General features: G+C 41.7%; 1 protein-coding gene across 2 annotated transcripts; it reads left to right on the forward strand.

Annotated features, from left to right (window-relative positions):
* Window positions 1-12,874: 12,874 nt before the first annotated feature.
* On the forward strand, window positions 12,875-17,075 carry LOC133819978 (G-type lectin S-receptor-like serine/threonine-protein kinase At4g27290). Of its 2 annotated transcripts, XM_062253367.1 has the most exons (7): window positions 12,876-14,284; window positions 14,385-14,513; window positions 14,815-14,963; window positions 15,259-15,469; window positions 15,562-15,799; window positions 15,880-16,030; window positions 16,546-17,075. In XM_062253367.1, exons 1-7 carry the CDS (start codon window positions 12,985-12,987, stop codon window positions 16,852-16,854), a joined length of 2,487 nt encoding a protein of 828 aa, XP_062109351.1. In that variant the 5' UTR covers window positions 12,876-12,984; the 3' UTR covers window positions 16,855-17,075. The 2 variants fall into 2 exon arrangements, with proteins under 2 accessions (XP_062109352.1, XP_062109351.1); XM_062253368.1 differs by lacking the exons at window positions 14,815-14,963; window positions 15,259-15,469 and having other exon boundaries at window positions 12,875-14,284.
* The last annotated feature ends 698 nt before the right edge of the window (window positions 17,076-17,773 follow it).

Raw genomic sequence — 17,773 nt, forward strand, 5'->3', positions numbered from 1 at the left:
CGTTCCCGGCTCTTGCCGATCATTCACATAATAACATTCATAGCATAATAAGCAAATACAGAATTCTAGCAAATTCAGTCAAAGGGCTACGCCCTGCAGTTTAAACACATTGGGCTCAGCCCTGCATACAAGCTCTATGGGAACAAGGGTTTTCTTACCTGAGTCCCGAGCACCGATGCCCTGAGCACAGTCCTCTAACTCGAGCCTCGCCGAAATCCTAGTCACAGCACATTAACAATATCCATCCATCAAGTTCTAATTCATTAAATAACTTCGAGCCATTACCCTAACCTCTGGGACCTTGCATTCTATCAATCCGGCTGATAAAATCCATCCCGAGCCTTAACCATTGAGTTCCCAAGCCTAAACACCCTTAAAAACACAAACTAGCACTAAGAGCCTCGGCCCTGCCCACAAGCGCCGCGGCTAGCCTCGAAACAGAGGCTAGCACCTCACTGACCCCACACGGGCCGCGCGCGCACACACTAAGCACTGCGGCGCGCATGAGCTTCTCGGCCTCCCATGGCCACGCGCGCACACGGGCCGCGACACGCCCCTCCTAGGGCCGCGGCCCTCACCTCCAAACCCAGAATTTTCATCATCTTCCCTACATTTTTCCTCAAACTAACTCACCCAAAGCTTACCTAACAGACCCAGATAAACAACGCAGACATTCCAGCTCAATATCAACATCAAAACCCCATTAAAACCAGCTCCAAAACTCCACTAAGATACCCAAAAACAGATCAAGTTCTACCCACATGCATAACCCAAAAACACAACTGAAATCCAAGCATAATCCCCATAGTTAGAGCTTACCTTTGCTGTGCTATGCTTCTAAACTGATTCCACAAGTGCTTAGCTTAACTCCTTAATTCTAACAACTCAAAAATCCTCAATCCTTGGCTATTTCCACTAGAATTCCCCTTTGATATGCCTTAGAGAAGGAGTAGAGTGAGAGAGTGATGATAAGCTATCCTTAACTGAAAAGAGAGGTGTATGTCGGTTTCCCAAAGTTTCTAATTAATTCCTCCTTTTTGTTTTACTTAACTTAAGTCTATAGGGTTACCTCAAGGCTCGGGGTACCAAAATGTCCTCGAGGGAAAAATGGTAAATTTCTCCAATATTCCCTCCTAGACATTCTATCCTCAAATATATCTCAAAATATTTATTTTCACAACCCGATAACCCCATAACACGTCTAAAACCCGAACTACCCCTCGACTCGCCCCGAGTCGGAATCTCAACCCTGTTGTGACTTTCTGGCTAACCGCTCACCAGGACTGTCTCGGATCGTGCTGCACAGACATATCACATATATATAACATTTATCACATTCATACCCCTAATATCCAGATGGGGCCCACATGCACATTTAACTCAACTAAACATGCATCATTATCATATATATTCACATAAATCTACATATTAGCATACTAAATCATTCATTGCCCTCCAGGCACACTAATCAAGGCTCTAAGCCCGACTAGCAAATCCGGGTCGTTACAAGTCACATGTTTGTCTGCCCAGGCATGACTTTGGCCGACCAGTCATGACCATGTCCGACCAGTCATGACCTTGGCCGACCAGTCACATGTTTGTCTGCCCAGGCATGACCTTGGCCGACCAGTCAGGTGCATGTCTGCCCAGTCAGGTGCGTGTCCGCCTAGTAAAGTGTTTTGCCGACCATCCTAAATGTGATATGGATCGACTAGACAGAGCAAGGCTACGCAAAAGATCCCAGAAACGGCTTCAACAAGAATCGGTCTTACCTGCGCGGGAATCTCTCAGATTATCCCATAAATATAGTGTATCGTTGTATTTTGAATATTATTGTTAATTAAATATAGTGAGAATAATAAAATATCCCGATTATGGGGGACATCATCTGTACGATCCTGAGCCTATAAATACAAGGCTCATGGCATCATAAAAGGGGTTCTGAATTCTAATTGTCTAGAGAGAGAGTAATTGTATCGAGAGAACTCTTGTATTCTTGTAATCTGCACTGAAGAAACTCAGTTGACTCAGGTTCATCTGATCTTGAGGGTAGATCTATAATCATAACTCTAAGTGGATTAGGCTATTACCAACACATTGAGGTTGAACCACTATAAAAATTGTCTGTGTCGTTTATTTCTCTTGAAGGTTTTTGTCGTTTTGACGTCTACGCGTCGTTGGCCAAAAACACGGTCAACATTTTGGTGCTTTCATTGAGAGCCTGAAGAGAAGAAGCACACGAATATCATATCGAAATGGCACCCAAGAATACCAATGTGGCATCCAAAAAGTCAGGCACGTCAAAGGAGCCTGCTAGATCTGAAGAGCCTGGACCGCAAAACCCAGAGACTGAGCCAGGGTGTTTCTCGAGGAGACCACTCCAGAAGTTGAACAACTCCAGGAAGCAATAGGCGCTTTCCAAGAGGAGATAATGCAATTCAATGCTCGGCATGAGTCTTTCGCTGAAGAGATGACCAAGCAGAGAGCTGTGTTAGAGCAGCAAAGACACGATATGGAGGCCAGAAGCGAAGAGCTCAGACAGCGACAGGAGGAAGTCGACTGGAGACATCTTGAAGTAGCACTTGCTCTAGAAGCGGCTACCCAATTAGCCCAAGCCAATGCTCAAGTCGCAGCACGAGCAGCCTCCCAAGGAGCAAGAAATAATAATGTTGATCGGAGGACCACTGACAGAGTCAATTCTCGTGGACCGGACAGAAGTAGGAGTAACCCCCTGGTCGGGAAGATGATGGGGACCGATCCAGAACTGCCTCGACGGAAAGGGAGCACTCTAGAACCCCCTCTAGGAGCCAACGATCAGAAACCTCGAGATCAAGAACTCACCGATCGGGCAGTAATAGGACTCCACCCAGGCAGGATCAGACCAGGACTCCTCGAGATAAAAGGACTTCACAATTCAAAGATGGGCATGGTTGTGATGAGGCTGACAGTCATCACACCGATCAGTCAAAGGAAAAGGAGGGCGACGACCAACAAGGAGGAAAAGACTGCCCGGGGCGTACCGAAAGGCCTTCACTGCACCCCGGCCAGCAGCGTAGTGGGAGAGCACAAGTCCCACGTGGTAAGCCCTCTGAAAAATTGAAAAGTACAGTGTTCGATCGGGTAGGAGAGCATGCTTCCTGGAAGGATCTGAGGGACGTTATCACCAACAAGAGGAGGACCGTCCCAGTCGAAGGGAAAAATCTAAACCGCCCTGCCAATCAAGTAGAAATACTGGATGACAGTGCACCAGATGGTAATGCCCGACCAGGCGGTCAAGACCTTGGAACTTCATCAGTTACACCAGCCATCCAAGCCCAGCTTAACGTGCTAATAGCTGCAGTGCAAGGTTTGTCAAGATGACCTTTCGGGATAGATGCGATAGACCACTGGAGTGGCAGCCCACTTTGTGCCTGGATTAGAGCAGCCCAGCCTCCGGCAAAATATAAAGCACCCGTTCTGCCAATATATACAGAAAAGGCAGATCCCATCAAACATGTTGGGAAATTTGAGGACCAGATGGAATTGCTCGGAGTAAGTGACGATTATCGGTGTAGAGTTTTCCCAACTACTTTGTCAGATACCGCCCAGGAATGGTATTGGAAGTTTAAGCCGAACTCCATTACCTCTTGGGAGGCATTCAGGAAGGAGTTTTGTAGACAATTCAACACTGCTCGGACCCCACCAGTTTATGCCAACCACTTGGCAGATATCAAACAAGGAAAAGATGAGTCTTTAAAGAATTATATACAAAGATTCATGAGAGAAGCCAATAGAGCAACTGCTGTAGGAGACGAGGGGAAGATGGTTGCAATATCCGTTGGATGGGATAGCATACATTGAAGCCCTTTGTGGGATAGCATACATAGAAATCCCTTTGTGGGATAACATACATAGAAATCCAATTTCAACACTTCAACAATTTCTTGACCGAGCAGACAAGTATATGAAATTGGATGATGCAATCGAAAAAGAGGAGAATGGCATAAACAATCCGGGCGGATCAACTGACCCTCCTAAGGATGGTGGAAAGAAACGTGGAAATAATGGGTCTGACCACCACGAGGAAAAGAAAGTAAGTTGAGTTCAAATGAAAAGCCAACCATGTATGAGCCTTAATTCACTAATTACACCACTTTCTCGGCCAACTGAGCAGAAATATATCTTGCTAGTCATGAAGAGGTTCCCTATAAGAAACCTCCACCCATCAGGAAAGAGATGAGGAAGAGAGATATGAATAAGTTTTGTCATTTCCATGGAGATTATGGTCACGACACGAATGAATGCAATCACCTCAAGGACGAGATAGAATTTCTTCTCCGGTCGGGAAAAGTGAGGAAGTACTGGGCAGAGACACCTCAATGAGAAGAAGGCAGCAACAATCCTGGGTTCAAACGACAAAGATCTCCACCCTTGCAGCCCGGACCTGTGGACTTTACCTTAGACACTATATGTGGAGGTTCACACTTGGATGAGGAGAGCAGCGAAGCAAGGGAGAAGTATGCTGAGCGGGAGTGCTAGGATCAGGAGCCACTAGAACGGCGAGCGTCTGTGAATACATTATTTCTAAATACCACTTTCAGAGTGGTAGTTTAATTTCAAGTTGTTTAACTTGTTATTTAAATTTTGGTTTATGAGCTGGTTATTTGTTGACCAGTCATCTATTTTTGAACAATTTTTGTTGTTTAAGACTCGTTATTAGACATGTATTGTCCTTTTTTAATTTATGAGTAATAAAAGAGATTACGCACAGCGTGGTCGATTCTTGCTACAAATGTGCATGTGTGTTAATTATTCGAACAATGTTCAACTGGTCGGTAAAATCGGACAGTGTTCAACTGGTCGATACATTCAAGCAGTGTTCAACTTGTAATGCCTCGGAATCCCTAATATGGTTTAGTGGCTGGATTAGTAGGCCGGGAGGGCCATAACTGTTTAATTATGCCATTAAATGAATTTATGCATGTTTATGAGAATTATATTATAATATGATGTTAAATGCATGCATGTAGGTCCACATTCGTTTACAGGGGTGTTTTGGTAATTTGGCACGTTGAGGGCATAATTGTATACTTGTTTGCATGTCAATGATATATTGTGAGGCCACATTATAATGTGGATTGGTTCGAGTTATTCGGCATGAGACGATCTTTAAGTATAATTTATCGGTTTGGTCATAATAGGCTTAAGCTCGGGGCTCGGGGTGAGTCTCGGGGTGTTTTCAATGGTTAGAGCGTTACCGGGAATTATAGGGTAACGGGATATGAATTATTGGTGTTTGAGATTATTGAGATTAGCGGGAATTGGAGAGCGTTAATTATGATTAACGAGATAGGTGGAAAGTACCGATTTTACCCTTGGGAAGGCTTTAGAAACTTTTAATGACCTAGGGGCATTTAGGTCATTTGGTTGGATGTATATGGAACTTTAGTTGGCTGTAGAAAACAGAACAAAAACAGAGCAAAGAATTTCCCTTCCCGTACATCCTTTTCTCTCATTTCACCTTTGGAGTTTTTGAGCTCAAAGTGAGGAATCAAGCTAGGAAATCAAGGGGCTGAGTTCATAGAGTTGGTTCAGCCATTGAAGGGGGTTTAATTCCAAGTTTGAGGTGAGTTTCAGCCATTAACTTTATGGTTTTACTCTGTTTTGGTTTAAGTTTTCAACTTGTAATTCTTTGGTGGAAAGTTGGAATTAATGGAAGTTAGGTTGAGGTTTAACTTGGGTTTTGATGAGGGTGAGTTGTAGATGAAGTTTAGGGGTTGAATTGGGTGTTAGGTTGATGTTTGGAACTGGTTTGAAGGTTTGGTTCCAAGGGAAAACGCAGGGGAACGCAAGCTGGTGCTTGCTGGTTTGGGTAAAGGGCCGCGGCATGGCTATGGTGAGCCGCGGCCTGCGTTGGTTTTGTGAGGGAAATAGCTCTGTCAGAGGGGTGAGCCGTGGCATGGCTCTGGTGAGCCGCGGCCCATAAGGGCATTTTTGGCCAGAAATGTTTTTTTAGCTTGGGGATTCAAGCCTTAGGCCTTGAGATCGATCCTACTACCCGGTTTAGTAGGATTCGATGTCTCGGAGGCTGGGTTTTGGTTTGGGAACCTTTGCTTATCATTTTCATTAATGAATCCTATATTTTGGTTAGGACCAGGTGACCATCAAGGAATTAAATGATTGATCGTTCTCAAGGGTCGCTCTTATATTAATTTTCACTCGAACTAGAGGTAAGAAAACAATGTATGAATATAGTTGCACCCTGTATATGTATATGACATGCTTGATTTGTTATTGAGGCACGTTGGTTGGTAAATGTGAACATGGATTGCATATTAAATGCTAGTGAATGTTGATTACTTGTATATGGTACTGACTAGTCAGGGACACGGACCTAAAGGTCAGAAACGGCATAAGCATTCTAAACGCAGGGCCAAATAAAGATTAGATCTAATCGATATCAGCATTGAATGGCTCTATGGCATTAATGCTGGACCGACCCTAAAGTCGACGAACTTATAAGCGCTTGGCTAGTCTAAGACTAGTACTCAGAGCCAGGGCATAAGGCCCCGGTGACTGTTGTCACATGGCTAGAGAACGATGTTCCAGGATTATGACTCTATGGTCATGAGGAGGGTTATGTTAGTGACTATTCACCATACACCTATCCTGATCAAACTTATGAAAGAATAACCTATCAGTTAAGCCCTAGTGACCTTATCGTCACATGGCTAGAGGGAGTTGTACCCACTTTTGTGACTTTTGCTACTGTCACCTATCTGTTTTGGACTGATAGTCCTGAGTGATTATTATGATCATTGTTGATATTATATCATGTTTTTTTGTGTTTTCTTGCTGGGCCTTGGCTCACAGGTGCTATGTGGTGCAGGTAAAGGGAAAGAGAAGCTCACCCAACCTTGAGTGGAGAGCTTAGGTGGTGTTGTGTACATATGCGGCCGCTTGACCACCATGGCCAAGGAGTTCTCAGAGGGACTAGGGGGTTTACCCTATTTTTGCCGCTTAGGTCGGCGGGGATTGTAAATTTGAAACAGTAGCGACCATTTTGTACTATAATCAACTTGTAAACGTTTTGAATGGCTCATGAGCAGTTTATGTACTTAATGAAATATATCATTTCCTTTTTTACTGGTTTTACAACTTAACCTGATAATAACACTTAGATCACGTTTTTAACCAAAGGACTCGGGTAGCGAGTCAAATTTTCGGTTCACTATTCACCGTAACTGTTCTGGGGTAACCAGGGCGTTACACAAATGCTCGAATATTTTCAATATATTCTATGTGTTTCACGAGCAATTAACTACTCGAACATATTCGGTCAAGTAGCAAGTGACTAGGATCTTTCAACCCTCGATCAATTGGGGGGCACATGGGGTATGCTGGTATATAATTTAACACAAGCAATAAGAGCACGAGTTAAAATATCTGTTTTTAGGTTGTCTTGTAAATTTTCGAAGTCCAAAAAGGCCATTAAGCTAACTTGTTTGGCAAAGCTTAAGTAACTTGGAATTTTTTAAAATTTCAAGTTAGAAGCAGATATTCGTGTGACAATAAACATTATGCTCATAAAATGTCAGAGCAATAAGAGTGTGAGAAAGTATACTTAGCATGGAGTTGGTAAAAGATTATGACTGTGAGATTCTGTATCATCCAGGGAAAGCCAACGTGGTAGCTGATTCTTTAAGCCGGAAGGGTCCGGGACAGATTCATGGTATTAGGTTGATAGCCAGAGAGTTAGCTGATGATATGACCAGAGCTGGTATAGAGTTGCTGGTGGGCCAGTTGGCCAATATTATGCTACACTCTACGCTGTTGGAGAGAATCAAGGAGGGTCAGTTGAGTGATCCACAGATGATCAAGATTAGAGAGGATGTCTTGGCTGGAGCATCCAGAGATTATACAGTGTCTGATTTGGGGTTGTTGAGATACAAGGGGCGGATATGTGTTCCGTTAGACACTGCGCTGAGGCGAGAGATTCTGGATGAATCTCATACTACACCTTACTCTTTGCATCCAGGCACCACGAAGATGTATCAGGATGTGAGATCATTGTATTGGTGGCCGGGGATGAAGAGAGATGTAGTAGAGTACGTGGCTAAGTGCTTGACATGTCAACAGGTCAAGGTTGAGCATCAGAGGCCGGCAGGGTTATTGCAGCCTCTGGATATCCCAGAGTGGAAGTGGGAAGACACCACAATGGACTTTGTGGTGGGCTTACCCAGGACTGTTGGTCAGCATGATTCCATTTAGGTGATAGTGGATCGCTACACCAAGTCAGCTCACTTTTTGCCAGTGAGGACTACTTATACCGTTGACCAGTATGCAGATCTCTATGTGAGAGAGATCGTGCGCCTTCATGGAGCTCCTAGGTCGATCGTGTCAGATCGGGACCCTACTTTTACTTCCAAGTTCTGGGGGAGTTTATAGAAGGCCATGGGTACACAGTTGAAGTTCAGTACAGCTTATCATCCTCAGACAGATGGGCAATCTGAGAGGACGATCCAGATATTGGAAGACATGCTGCAGGCATGTGTGCTGGACTTTGGTGGATCTTGGAGTAAGTATCTGCCTTTGATAGAGTTCTCCTATAATAACAGTTATCAGTCTACCATTGGAGTTGCACCTTATGAGATGCTGTATGGTAGGAAATGCAGATCTCCCATTCATTGGGATAAGACAGGTGAAAGGAGATACTTAGGTCCTGAGGCAGTTCAGAGGACCAGTGAGGCTATTGACAAGATTAGAGCTCGGATGCTTACTTCTCAGAGTAGACAGAAGAGCTATGCAGATCCCAAACGCAGGAACGTGGAGTTCTAGGTGGGAGACTATGTTTTCCTTAGAGTCTCGCCATGGAAAGGGGTGAGAAGGTTTGGGAAGAAAGGCAAGCTGAGTCCTAGGTTTGTAGGCCCATTTGAGATCCTAGAGAGGATTGGTCAAGTGGCTTACAGACTAGCTTTGCCTCCGACATTGTCGGCCGTGCACAATGTGTTCCATGTATCCGCTCTTCGGAGGTATGTATCTGATGAGAGTCATGTTTTGAGTTATGAAGATCTGGAGCTTGAGCCAGATCTCTCCTTTGAGGAGCAGCCTGTTCAGATACTTGACAAGAAAGATAAAGTCCTCAGGAACAAGACAATACCTTTGGTTAAGGTATTATGGAGGAACAGCAAGGTCGAGGAGGCGACCTGGGAGCTGGAGTCAGTATCCCGAGCTGTTCAGGTAAATTTCGAGGATGAAATTTCTGTAAGGAGGGGATAGTTGTAATGCCCCGGATTCCCTAATATGGTTTAATGACTGGATTAGTAGGCCGGGAGGGCCATAACTGTTTAATTATGCCATTAAATGAATTTACGCATGTTTATGAGAATTATATTATAATATGATGTTAAATGCATGCATGTGGGTCCACATTTGTTTACAGGGGTGTTTTGGTAATTTGGCCCGTTGAGGGCATAATTGTATATTTGTTTGCATGTCAATGATATATTGTGAGGCCACATTATAATGTGGATTGGTTCGAGTATTTCGGCATGAGACGATCTTTAAGTATAATTTATCGGTTTGATCATGACAGGCTTAAGCTCGGGGCTCGGGGTGAGTCTCGGGGTGTATTTAATGATTAGAGCGTTATCAGGAATTATAGGGTAACAGGATATGAATTATTGGTGTTTGAGAATATTGAGATTAGCGGGAATTGGGAAGCGTTAATTATGATTAAGGGGTAGGTGGAAAGTACCAATTTTACCCTTGGAATGATTTTAGAAACCTTTAGTGACCTAGGGGCATTTAGGTCATTTGGTTGGATGTATATGAGACTTTAGATGGCTGTAGAAAAAACAGAGCAAAACAGGGTTTTACGTCTCCTTCCCGTACATTATTCTCTTCCATTTCTCCTTTGGAGTTTTTGAGCTCAAAGTGAGGTTTCAAGCTAGGAAATCAAGGGGCTGAGTTTGTAGACTTGGTTCAGCCATTGAATGAGGTTTGATCTCGGATTTGAGGTGAGTTTTAGCCATTGGTTTCTGGTTTGACTTTGTTTTCTTTTAGTTGTTCAGCCTATGGTTTTGTTGATGATAGTTTGGATTTATGGAGGTTTTGATTGATGTTTAGCTTGGGTTTTGATGAGGGTGAGTTGTAGATGAAGTTTAGGGGTTGAATTGAGTGTTTGGAGGAGGTTTGGAGCTGGTTTGAAGGTTTGGTTCCAAGGGAAAATGCAGGGGAAGTCGAGCTGGTGCGTGTTGGATTTTTGGCTGAATTGGGTAATGAGCCGCGACATGGTTGTGGTGCGCTGCGGCCCATGGCGTTTGACAGGGAAGGCCATCTCTGTTTGAGGGGCGCGCCGCGGCGCAGCTAGGGAGGGCCGCGGCCCTTAGTGGCTTTTTGGCCAGAAATGTGTTTTTAGCTTGGGGATTCAAGCCTTAGGCCTCGGGGTCGAACCTATTACCCAGTTGAGTAGTGTTTGATGTCTCGGAGGCTAGGTTTTTGGTTTGGGAACCCTTTGTTATCATTTTTATTGATGAATCCTATATTTTGGTTATGACCAGGTGACCGTCAAGGAATTAAAAGATTGATCGTTTTCAGGGGTCGTTCTTATAATAACTCTCACTCGAACCAGAGGTAAGAAAACAGTGTATGAATACAGTTGCACCCTGTATATGTATATGACATGCATGGTTTGTTATTGAAGCATGTTGGTTGATATATGTGGACATGGATTGCATATTAAATGCTAGTGAATGTTGATTATTTGTTTATGGCACTAACTAGTCAGGGACACTGACCCAAGAGTCAGAAATGGCAGAGCGTTATGAACGCCGGGCCAAATGAAGATTAGATCTAATCGATATCAGCATTGAATGGCTCTATGGCATTATTGCTGGACCGACCCTAAAGTCGATGAACTTATAAGCTCTTGACTAGTCTAAGACTAGTACTCAAAGCCAGGGCATACGACCCCGGTGACTGTTGTCACATGGCTAGGGAACGATGTTCCAAGGTTATGACTCTATGGTCATGAGGAAGGTTATGTTGGTGACCATTCACCATACACCTATCCTGATCAAACTTATGAAAGGATAACTTATCAGTTAAGCCCTGGTGACCCTATCGTCACATGGCTAAAGGGAGTTGTACCCACTTTTGTGACTTTTGCTACTGTCACCTATATGTTTTGGACTGATAGTCCTGAATGATTATTATGGTCATTGTTGATATTATATCATGCTTTATTGTGTTTTCTTGCTGGGCCTTGGCTCATGGGTGATGTGTGGTGCAGGTAAAGGGAAAGAGAAGCTCACCCAACCTTGAGTGGAAAGCTTAGGTGGTGTTGTGTACATATGCGGCCGCTTGACCACCACGGCCAAGGAGTTCTCAGAAGGACTAGGGGTTTACCCTATTTTTGCCGCTTAGGTCGGCGGGGATTGTAAATTTAAAATAGTAGCGACCATTTTGTACTATTAACAACTTGTAAACGTTTTGAATGACTCATGAGCAGTTTATATACTTAATGAAATATATCCTTACCTTTTTACTGGTTTTTCACCTTAGCTTGTTAATAACACTTAGATCACGTTTTTAACCAAAGGACTCGGGTAGTGAGTCAAATTTCCGGTTCACTGTTCACCGTAACTTTTCTGGGGTAGCCAGGGCGTTACATTGGCCAACCAGTCACATGTTTGTCTGCCCAGGCATGACTTTGGCCGACTAGTCATGACCATGTCTGACCAGTCATGACCTTGGCCGACCAGTCACATGTTTGTCTGCCATGGCATGACTTTGGCCGACCAGTCATGGCCATGTCCGACTAGTCATGACCTTGGCTGACCAGTCACATGTTTGTCTGCCCAGGCATGACTTTGGCCGACCAGTCATGACCATGTCCGACCAGTCATGACCTTGGCCGACCAGTCACATGTTTGTCTGCCCAGGCATGACCTTGGCCGACCAGTCAGGTGCATGTTTGCCCAGTCAGGTGCGTGTCCGCCCAGTAAAGTGTTTTGCCGACCAGTGAAGGTTTGGTCGACCAGCCTGAATGTGATATGGATCGACTAGACAGAGCAAGGCTACGCAAAAGATCCCAGAAACGGCTTCAACAAGAATCGGTCTTACCTGCGCGGGAATCTCTCATATTATCCCATAAATATAGTGTATCGTTGTATTTTGAATATTATTGTTAATTAAATATAGTGAGAATAATAAAATATCCCGATTATGGGGGACATCATCTGTACGATCCGGAACCTATAAATACAAGGCTCATGGCATCATAAAAGGGGTTCTGAATTCTAATTGTCTAGAGAGAGAGTAATTGTATCGAGAGAACTCTTGTATTCTTGTAATCTGTACTGAAGAAACTCAGTTGACTCAGGTTCATCTGATCTTGAGGGTAGATTTATAATCATAACTCTAAGTGGACTAGGCTATTACCAACACATTGGGCTGAACCACTATAAAAATTGTCTATGTCGTTTATTTCTCTTAAAGGTTTTTGTTATTTTGACGTCTACGCGTCGTTGGCCAAAAACACGGTCAACAAAAATACAAACATATTTTTTACCCTGTAAATTTTATATTGTATAACTAACTCGAAAGTGTCAATCCATTAAGAATTGAAATTACTAAAGAGTAATGATATGTGCAACCAAAATATGCACTCAAACATTACGCACAATAACATATTATTGTTTTTTAAAACAATGGGTACCCGTTATAATACCAATAGTCAACACAAAAATGTGTTAAGATAAGAGTATTTCCTACCACAAGTATAATGTCTCAAAACATACGTGTCCCAACTTTTGCCGGGTCTCTTAAGTTATGTCTTCACAGAGTTCGATACAGATGGTATGATTGCACCATGACGAACTAGAGAAAATAATAATGGATACGTGTCCCAACTTTTGCCGGGTCTCTTAAGTTATATCTTCACAGAGTTCGATACAGATGGTATGGCTATGGTTGCACCATGACGAGAACTAGAAAACAATAATGGGGTTGTTTTCGTTTCTCTTTATATTTGTTGGCTGGAGAATTATTCTCTGTGGATCAACTTCAGTCGTAGTTGAAAACATTAGGCCGTTGCAACTTCTGAGAGATGGCACAACCATGGTTTCCAGTGAAGGAACCTTTGAAATGGGATTCTTCAGTCCAGGCAGTTCAAGCAATCGTTATCTGGGAATTTGGTATCGAAACATCCCAGTTCCAACTGTGGTTTGGGTCGCAAACAGGTGTAAACCGATGAACAAGTCGTCTGGTTCGTTGACTCTAAACAACGTTGGAAATCTTGTGCTTTTGGGAGAAAACAACAGCGTCGTTTGGTCTACGAACTCGTCAAAACAAGCTGGGAAACCAATTGTTGAGCTCTTGGATAATGGTAACTTGGTTTTGAGAGACGAAAAAGATGAGAATAATAAAGAGAACTATCTGTGGCAAAGCTTTGATTACCCTTGTGATACGTTATTGTCTGGAATGAAATTTGGGTGGGACTTGAAGAGAGGTCATACTTGGCAATTGTCATCGTGGAAGAGTTCGGATGATCCCTGTAACGCAGATTTCACTTATGGGATGGAGTATGATAAACGACGCCATACGTACCCAGAATCAATAATCCGAAAAGGGTCTGAAAAGTTTTATCGAACTGGGCCATGGAATGGCCTACGTTATAGTGGTTATCCTGAGTTAAGACCGAACGCGCTTTTCGATTACAGGTTCGTTTACAGTGATGATGAAGTTTACTACTCTTACACACTCAAGAATAAGTCAAGGATCTCAAGAATAGTGATCAACCAAACGACGAGTGTTCGTCAACGTTGGATATGGATGGAAGCAGAGAAATATTGGAAGGAATACTATAAAGTGCCTAGAGACCAGTGTGACTACTATGGCCAATGCGGGGCGAACGCAGAGTGTATAATATCTGGGAATCCAATATGCCAGTGTTTAAAGGGTTTTAAGCCTAAGTCTCCACAGGATTGGAGTTCAATGGACTGGTCTAAAGGGTGTGAGAGGATTAGTCCATTGATGTGCCAGGAGAAAGAGAAAGATGGGTTTATGCTATTTTCGGGTTGGAAATTGCCTGATGCTCAGAATACATGGGTGAACAAGAGTATGAATCTAAGGGAGTGCAGGGCTAAGTGCCTGAGCAACTGTTCCTGTACGGCTTATACAAACTCAGATATCAGAGGAGAAGGCAGTGGCTGCGTCGTCTGGTTTGGAGATCTTTATGATATTCGACAATTTCCTTCTGGCGGACAAGATCTATTTGTTCGAATTTCGGCTGCAGAAATAGGTATAGACTGAGATTGAGATTGAGATTGTTAAATCCATATCAAGTAAGTTCAAATGCATTTCAATTCATTATGTTTGTTTTTCTTTCTTTCCTCCAAAAGTTTATCAAGAAAAAGCAAGAGCTGAACGAAAGGCGAAGAGAGCTGTGATAATTATGGCTGTTCTCATTGGATTAGCTTGTGGGATGATCTTAATTGGCCTTTACATTCGCAAGTGGAGAAACTTTTATGGTAACTGTCTCTAGCCTTACTTCATTCATCCATTAATATGTCGTTTTAGCAGAGTAAAACTTGGCTTTTGTAACATTCAAATGCATAAGAAACCGAATAGGACTTGAAGAAATTACTAAACAGATATTTTTATGCTTATTTGGCCATTTTGAACAGAATAGACCATTGTTCTGGTGAATATTTTTCACTACTAAAATTGCTATTTTGCTTGCTTTCATGCCTGCATTGTGTTCACAAATAAAGCTTACATCTTTTCATTTCATTGATTGATTTCTGCTTTACATATTGAAAAAAAAAACAGAGATAAATGCTATTATAAGTGGAAAAAATTGCCAAGAAGAAGAAGACTTGGAGCTCCCATTGTTCGACCTACATAAAATTAGTACTGCTACTAATAATTTTTCACAGGAGAATAAGCTTGGACAAGGTGGTTTTGGACCTGTATACAGAGTAAGCTTCCAATTAACCTAATTGTGAAAAGGCTTTTATTTTTTAGAATTGCTAAGGGGCACCACTAGTGCCCAACACCACAAGAAAGTGAGATACCGCTATTGATGCAATCTAATATCGAGTCCCACTTATTTGAATTTAATAAGTATTACGGGATATTGCTAACTCATCATAAGGTGCCACCTCATGTGGTGTTGGACACTTTAAGGTGCCAAATAACAATACTCTTTATTTTTGGTGTGGAGAGATGAAGTTTGAAGTAGCCAAAGTTATTATTAAATGTGATATATATTAGGGTGTGCTGGAGGGAGGGCAAGAAATTGCTGTGAAAAGGCTATCAATGTGGTCTGGACAAGGAGACAATGAGTTCAAAAATGAAGTTAAACTAATTGCCAAGGTTCAACATCGAAATCTAGTAAAAATAGTTGGTTGTTGCATTTATGAAGAAGAGAAATTATTGATTTATGAGTATATGCCCAACAAAAGCCTTGACTATTTCATTTTTGGTTAGAATCTTTTTAACTTACCTCCTTGTAGTACATCTTATGTTTTATATTACCTACCGACTTAATATTTAACTAGGAAGCAACACTTGCAGATCAAAGTCAAGGTAGACTATTAACATGGCCCAAGAGATTTCAAATTGTATGTGGAATTGCTAAGGGTCTTTCGTATCTCCATCATGATTCTAGATTGAGAATTATACATCGAGATCTCAAAGCTAGTAACGTGTTACTTGATGAAGCGATGAATCCAAAAATTTCAGACTTTGGCTTGGCTAGAAGTTTTGGGGGAGACCAATTAGAAGGAAATACAAACAAAGTAGTAGGAACTTAGTAAGTCGCCATTTTTAAAACCCTTATAGTTATTTCAATACAACTTTTTACTTAAGTGTAAAGATGATTTGCAAATGCAGTGGTTACATGGCGCCAGAATATGCTTTTGGTGGCTTATTTTCAATCAAATCTGACGTATTTAGCTTTGGCATATTGATGTTGGAGATCATAAGTGGAAAGAAAAGTATAGGCTTTTGCTATGAAAATAGTGGCGCTACCCTCATTGGATATGTAAGTGTACTTATGCAAAAGAAAAGTCATTAGATGATATATATATATATATACATAGGGAATTTACTCATTTGGTATCCTTTGTTTTTGCAAAGTATTGTTCTGGTACCCTCTGTTTTCAATAATGCTCATATGGTACCTCGTATTTTGAAAACATAGATATTTGGTATTCTAATTGATAAAATTTTGTCAACATGACCAAACTGTTAGCAGTTATATATAATTTGTAGCTCGTATGATTGAGAGTAATTTGATTAAATTGGTAAAATTTTAGTAATTAAATTTGAGTTTAGGGTACCAAATACGTACGATTTTAAAATGCAGGGTACCAAATATGTACGATTTCAAAATGCAGGGTACCAAATGAGCGTCATTTGTAAACACATGATACTTTGCAAAAACAGAGGATATTAAATGGTTACCTATCCATACATATATATGTTATGATTTGGATGAATATGTCACAATACAATAGAATAACATTATGTTCTTTTTTTCAATAATATATTTGTTAGGCATGGACTTTGATGAAGGAAAACAATGCTGTTGAATTTATTGACAAGTGCTTAATAGATTCATACCATAGCATGAAAGAAGTATTGCGTTGTATCCACATCGGTCTTTTATGTGTGCAACAAAACCCTGTTGATAGGCCAAATATGTCATCTGTTGTTACGATGTTGAGTGGTGAAGGTGTTCTGCCTCAGCCCAAGCCACCAGGCTACTTCACCCAAACTGATTTGTGGGAAAATCATTCCCCTTCTAGTAAGCTTTTATCGTCCTGCACATTTGATACAAACATAACAGATGTTGAGGCGCGATAAGATCTCAAATAACATGCAGGAGATTGTCAAACTTTTCACACCTATTAATTATTACAATTTGTATTTATTTTATGTTCAAAATTGTAATGGTGGTTGGTATAATTATTCTATTATAGTATATAACTCTATATCCAAAATTCAGACCTAGATGAATTATTCTTCTTGTATTACTAGAATGGACTGATGAAAAGACAATAAAAGTGATTGTTGTGTTAGAAAAATATATATTATTTCAATGGAAATGGCAAGAAATACTATTACAATAGCAAGTTAATTGATTAAATAAGATTACAACTCAATAATCAAAATACAAATAAATGTAGAAATATAAGAGGAAGAGTAAAATTATAAAAACTACAACTTTGTAGTGGGAAAAATCTGTCTACTTGATAAAAAAGAGTCCAACAAATAGTCAGATTAACATCTTGGCCCAATAAGCCAGCCTGACTAGCCAATAAGGCCCAAAACCATCCAAATGCCCAAAACCATACCTGGACTCGGACCCGAATCCAGATATGCTCAGTCAGCCAGGGACCTTGAAACAGTCAAGGTTCACACCACATTTGCCGAGAATTTCGAAAAATAAACCACTTGGAGCGAGTTAGACGAATCAGGAAGACGGAGGAACAACGGTAGAGAAAAATAAATGATAAATTTGACCTTAAGGGGGGGGGGGGGGGGGGGGAACAAAGATAGAAGCATCGTTACTCGATATACTCTCTCTCAAGTTGATCCCGTCAAGCGAATCAAATCAGTTAGAATGACCTGACCAGATAGTCAAACTCTGCCGTCATTCGCCCATCATTCTACTCATTCATTCAGTATTATTTGTATTATTATCTTACCATTACTGTTATCTTTAGCGAAAATTTGACTAACTTGAGCGTCGGAGTCCCTTTGGCTGGCACCCCACCGGTGC

This window comes from Humulus lupulus, chromosome 2, assembly GCF_963169125.1.
Source record: "Humulus lupulus chromosome 2, drHumLupu1.1, whole genome shotgun sequence".
NCBI classification, from domain to species: domain Eukaryota; kingdom Viridiplantae; phylum Streptophyta; class Magnoliopsida; order Rosales; family Cannabaceae; genus Humulus; species Humulus lupulus.